General features: G+C 37.4%; 1 protein-coding gene across 1 annotated transcript; it reads left to right on the top strand.

Annotated features, from left to right (window-relative positions):
• Positions 1-2,883: 2,883 nt before the first annotated feature.
• On the top strand, positions 2,884-3,831 carry LOC104992059 (olfactory receptor 2D3-like). Its single transcript, XM_010844800.1, has one exon. The coding sequence runs from the start codon at positions 2,884-2,886 to the stop codon at positions 3,829-3,831; it is 948 nt and encodes a 315-aa protein (XP_010843102.1).
• Positions 3,832-5,520: the final 1,689 nt, after the last annotated feature.

Below are 5,520 nucleotides of genomic sequence, written 5' to 3'. Positions count from 1 at the left end.
TTGGTCACACATCAATCAGAAAAACTAGGATTTAAACCCTGTAGTTTAGCTACAGAGCCCCAACTGCCAATCAGTGAGTTATGCTGTCTCCTGACAAATGGCAGCAGCCCATGAGCAGTTGACTCTCACTGTAGGAGAAATGACTGTGGAAACACAGATATACCACAAATATACATGTATACACAGATACACACACCCATTCACACTCGATTTCAAAGATTAAAATGATGTATCACATACAAAGTTTGACAATTTGCCTATATATGTATTTATGTTGTACAGTTACATATAATTGATTTTGTAAGTCCTTTATATATTAAGGATAATTTTAAAGTGTTTGCAAATATTTTCTCAGGTTTATTTACTTTAAATTTTGTTTAGAGTGGCATTCTGATATTCTTAAATTGGCAGTTTTGTGGGCATTTTTCTTTATGATTTCTTTCTCTTAGTGTTTACGTGTGTGTGTGCTTGTTTAGGAAAGATTTTACTATCCAAAGACTGAATAGACCGATAGATAATCAAAAAATAGGTAGATAGATTGTCTAATTATATAGAAAATCAAAGTGTTTTTAAAAATTAGATAATTCAATTGGGATTAATTATTGCTTATACGACCAGTCCTGGGTGTTCAATGGAAGGACTGATGCTGAGGCTGAAACTCCAATACTTTGGCCACCTCATGTGAAGAGTTGACTCATTGGAAAAGACTCTGATGCTGGGAGAGATTGGGAGCAGGAGGAGAAGGGGACGACAGAGAATGAGATGGCTGGATGGCATCACCGACTTGATGCACATGAGTTTGGGTGAACTCTGGGAGTTGGTGATGGACAGGGAGGCCTGGAGTGCTGCGATTCATGGGGTCACAAAGAGTTGGACACGACTGAGCGACTGAACTGAACTGATACTTACATTATATGTATGTATAAATATGTTTATATAAACATATGTATGTTATATTCTAAAGTGAATATCCAGTTGTTCTATATCATTTAGAAGTGATACACTTCAGATGCCACATTTGTTAAATATAAAATTTTCATACATACTAGGAAATGTTTCTGTTCTATAACATATTTATTGGTCAAATGCTTTATGCCAGTTCAGTATATACAATATTAGTAGGGAAGGAAAATTTTATTATATATTTTATATCTGGTTAGGTATGTTTCCTCTACTCCCTCATTTTTATTTTCCACACCTCATTTTCTAGTGTAAAATTATGAAACTAGAAGAAATTAAAAATAAGTTTATTAAATTCCATTACAAAAATCTTCTGTGAATTTGGTTGGAATTTCGATGAATTTATGGATGAATTTGGATGAAATGAACATCTTTACAAGATTATGTTCCATGTAAGTCGGACACAACTTAGCGACTGACTGAATTGATGCATAAAATTAATCTGCCTATTCACTTATTCAAATATAATGTTTCATGGTTTTCTTCACATAGGTCTTTGAATGTTTTTTAACTGCACAATGTTAAGTTTAGCAACTGTGAAGGAATTCTTTTTTTTACTAAAATTTCTACTTATTTTTCACTTACTCATCTTACTAAGCTTGCTTTGGATCCCTTTGAATTTCTTAAAGGTGTACAATTAGAGATCTGCAAATAATCTTTGTCAGTTTTCTCAATATTTTTCCTTGAATTCTCTCTGTTGTCCTTTAGGCATGACACCTCAAAATGCTTTAAAATATGTTCAAATATGCCTGTTATTTGTGTGCCTATAAATATGAGTTTGAGTTAGCTCCGAGAGTTGGTGATGGACAGGGAAGCCTGGTGGGCTGCAGTCCATGGGGTCACAAATAGTCAGACACGACTGTGACTGAACTGAACTGAACTGAACTGAACTGAACTGATAAATAGCTCTGCCATAGTGGATGAGCTCTAAAACCCTTAAAATGGAGAAAGTCTGTGGATTTATCTTCAAGGAGTGGAGAGAACTGGGCTAAACCTTAACCTTCTCTACAACCAGTTTTTTAGTAAGAAAGGAACATAATTGCAGGATATAGAAAGGGTGACAAAGGCTTAGATGAACCAGTTTGAAAATTTCTGAGTCTTTGTTTCATCATCTGTATTTGGGGGATAATAATAATGAACTCATGGAATTAAGATTTAAAATTAAAAGGATAAAGAAACAATAATGACTGGCCCCAGGAGAGTGCCTGACACATGGTAATTAGTATGAATCTTGCCAAAAGGCTTTGTGCAAAGAGAGAGAAAAGAGTGTTGAGGACAGAATAGGGCATATTTAAAGGACACCACAGAGTACAATGACCAAAGAGGCAGCTATTTCTACTGATGCACCTCAGTGTCCTCCTCACATTGAGAACAAATGACAGATGAATTTGTTTAAGGGCCGGGATTACAAACAACAATATCTTCCTTTAACTTCCCTTTCCTGGCTTCAGAGCACTTGTTTAGGATTAATTTGTAAATATAAAGACAAAAACCTGCCTTGACAAAAATGTTGTCAGTTTGCAGCATAAAAATCTAACTGGTTTAAAGCAACTGCAGTATGTTTGTTTCCCAAATTTATGTAAAAGAAAGGATGCACTGTGTGCAGCTCTTAAAATCTTCTCAGAACTATGTGTAGTCCAGCCAAGCCTCGGTCACATAGCATATTCAAGATGATTGCTAGCTCTCTGGTTCTACGAAAGGTTCAAGGGCAGAGAAAATCAGAAATGGATTTCAACTGTCAGAACTACCAAGCAAAAAGAAAACTCTTTCTTCTAACATATGGAAGCAGATAAGAGTTGGAAGTCAATGGCCCAGTTTTGTATATTGATTGATAAAATACTTGTTACTCAAATAGTTTTTAACCGATCAATATGTGTGTGCTTTTTTTCCTTGGTGCTGACCTATAGAGAATATCAAATATTCATGGGAGAAGAAAACCAAACATATGTGACTGAATTTGTCTTCCTGGGCCTTTCACAGGATCCACACACACAAGTCCTGCTCTTCTTCCTTTTTCTGATCATCTACCTGCTGACTGTGCTGGGAAATCTGCTTATTTTTGCGCTCATTCACATAGATTCCAGGCTCCATACACCCATGTACTTTTTCCTTAGAAACTTGTCCTTTGCTGATCTTTGTTTTTCTACTACTACAGTTCCCCAGGTGCTAGTCCACTTCCTAGTAAAAAGGAAAACCATTTCCTTTGCTGGATGCTCAACACAGATAGTTGTTTTACTTCTGGTTGGGGGTACTGAGTGTGCACTGCTGGCGGTGATGTCCTATGACCGGTATGTGGCTGTCTGCAAGCCCCTGCACTATACCACCATCATGACACATCGGGTATGTGCCCAGCTGGTCACAGGGTCCTGGGCCAGTGGAGCATTTGTGTCTCTGGTGGACACCACATTCACGTTGTGTCTGCCCTACCGAGAGAACAATATCATTAACCATTTTTTTTGTGAACCTCCTGCCCTCCTGAAGCTGGCTTCTGCAGACACCTACAGGACAGAAATGGCCATCTTTGCAATGGGTGTGGCCATCCTCCTAGCTCCTGTCTCCCTGATCCTGGTCTCCTACTGGAATATCATCTCCACTGTGATCCAGATGCAATCTGGGGAGGGACGGCTCAAGGCTTTCTCTACCTGTGGCTCCCATCTCACTGTGGTTGTCCTCTTGTATGGCTCAGCAATATTTGCCTACATGAGACCAAACTCCAAGATAATGAATGAAAGAGATAAAGTGATCTCTGTTTTCTATTCAGCAGTGACACCCATGCTGAACCCCATCATTTATAGTCTGAGGAACAAGGATGTCAAAGGGGCGCTCAGGAGGCTGACTGCAAATAGTTTTTTTGAAAGTGGGAATCTCTGATTTTGATGACAATTTCAGGGATGTGGAGAGAAGTGACTTTTTTATAAAATTTTCCCATTTTCATTCCATTCCTACACTTCTGTTTTCTTCTCCTATTTTCCCACGTCTTCTCAAATAAGTTCAGCATATTGCCTAATCAAAGCGAGGGACCTTGATAGACACAGGAAAGTAATATAGAAAGGAAAAGAAGGGAGAAAAATATAGGAAGAAAGGGAAAGAGAAAAGAAAGGAAGGAAGGAAATGAAAGGTTGATGAATAAACAGTCACTACTCTTCAAGCCCATACAAGCTAATAAGGAAATCAAAACAAGTAGACAACTGTACATCAAAAAAACAAAGACGCAAACAAAACTATCACAAATAGAAGAGTGTATTTCTGGCAAATGGATTCATTTTATTCATACTTGCATGCATTCATCAAATATATTTTGAGTAAATCATATATTTCAGGTATATTTCTGGAAGATCAGGCTATAGATGTAAAAAAAATAAAGTTGATGGTGTTATATTTCTAGCATAGCTTAAAATTCTCATTTAAACAATATCTGAAATTTTAAGGAGAGAATATTTAAGGAACAGCAAATGGCAGAATTTTTCTAAGAGTATGTATATGTTAAGAAAATAATGAGCTGTAAAGATGAAAGTAAGACAGAGTCTAGATTGAGATATACTCTTTTTTGTACTGAAGAATTTGCTCAGCATGCTGCTGCTAAGTCGCTTCAGTCATGTCTGAATCTGTGTGACCCCATAGACGGCAGCCCACCAGGCTCCCCCGTCCCTGGGATTCTCCAGGCATGAACACTGGAGTGGGTTGCCATTTCCTTCTTCAATGCATGAAAGTGAAAAGTGAAAGTGAAGTTGCTCAGTCGTGTCCGACTCCTAGCCACCCCATGGACTGCAGCCCACCAGGCCCCTCCGTCCATGGGATTTTCCAGGCAAGAGTACTGGAGTGGGTTGCCAGCATGTAATTCTGTAAATGCTGAATATAGATAATTTATAAGACAGTAATCGATAATGAGGATGAAGTTAAGAAAATGAGAACTGTGGCCCTACTTTATGCCTTGTTAAGGCATTTATAATGTAGACCATAGTTTTACATATTATGACAAAATGATTCCTAGGTCGTTTTTTGAAAATATTATTCAATTCACGGTGGGGTATGGAAGTTGATCTTAGGAATCTCCTTTTGTAATGAGTCCCAAGTGATTCTTAAGCACACTAAAAATTGTACACTGCATTTTAGGTAATGGAATGGCTTTTGTAGAAGCAAATTGTATAATTATTTGCTTAATATCTGATTCAACCATTAGGCTGCAAATTCCAGGGCAGTAAAAACTGTGACTGCTTTGTTGATCTCTATATTATCATCTATAGTAAAGTATCCAGCCATTGTTATTGTTCAAGAAGTATCCTTTTCAAATGAATGGATAAAGCAAGAGTTTAAAAGAGAGATATCAGCTGGAGAAATAGATCTTCAAGTTTACTGTAAATAATTGCAAGTGAAATTTGACATATCTCAGGATATGTGCCAAAAGTTTTAATCAGAAAACCAAGCTTATGCATTGGAATCTTGAAGGAATTATATTAAAATGCAAATTCTTGGTCCTATTATAGACCACAAGGGTGGCAAAGATGGAGGCAATACAGATGTTTTGTAACAATATCCCAAGGTAATTCTGAAGTGCAATCG

This window comes from Bison bison, unplaced genomic scaffold, assembly GCF_000754665.1.
Source record: "Bison bison bison isolate TAMUID 2011002044 unplaced genomic scaffold, Bison_UMD1.0 scf7180017848281, whole genome shotgun sequence".
Classification (NCBI taxonomy): domain Eukaryota; kingdom Metazoa; phylum Chordata; class Mammalia; order Artiodactyla; family Bovidae; genus Bison; species Bison bison.
The sequence above is the reverse complement of the archived record's forward strand: the minus strand, read 5'-3'. Positions and strand labels throughout refer to the sequence as shown.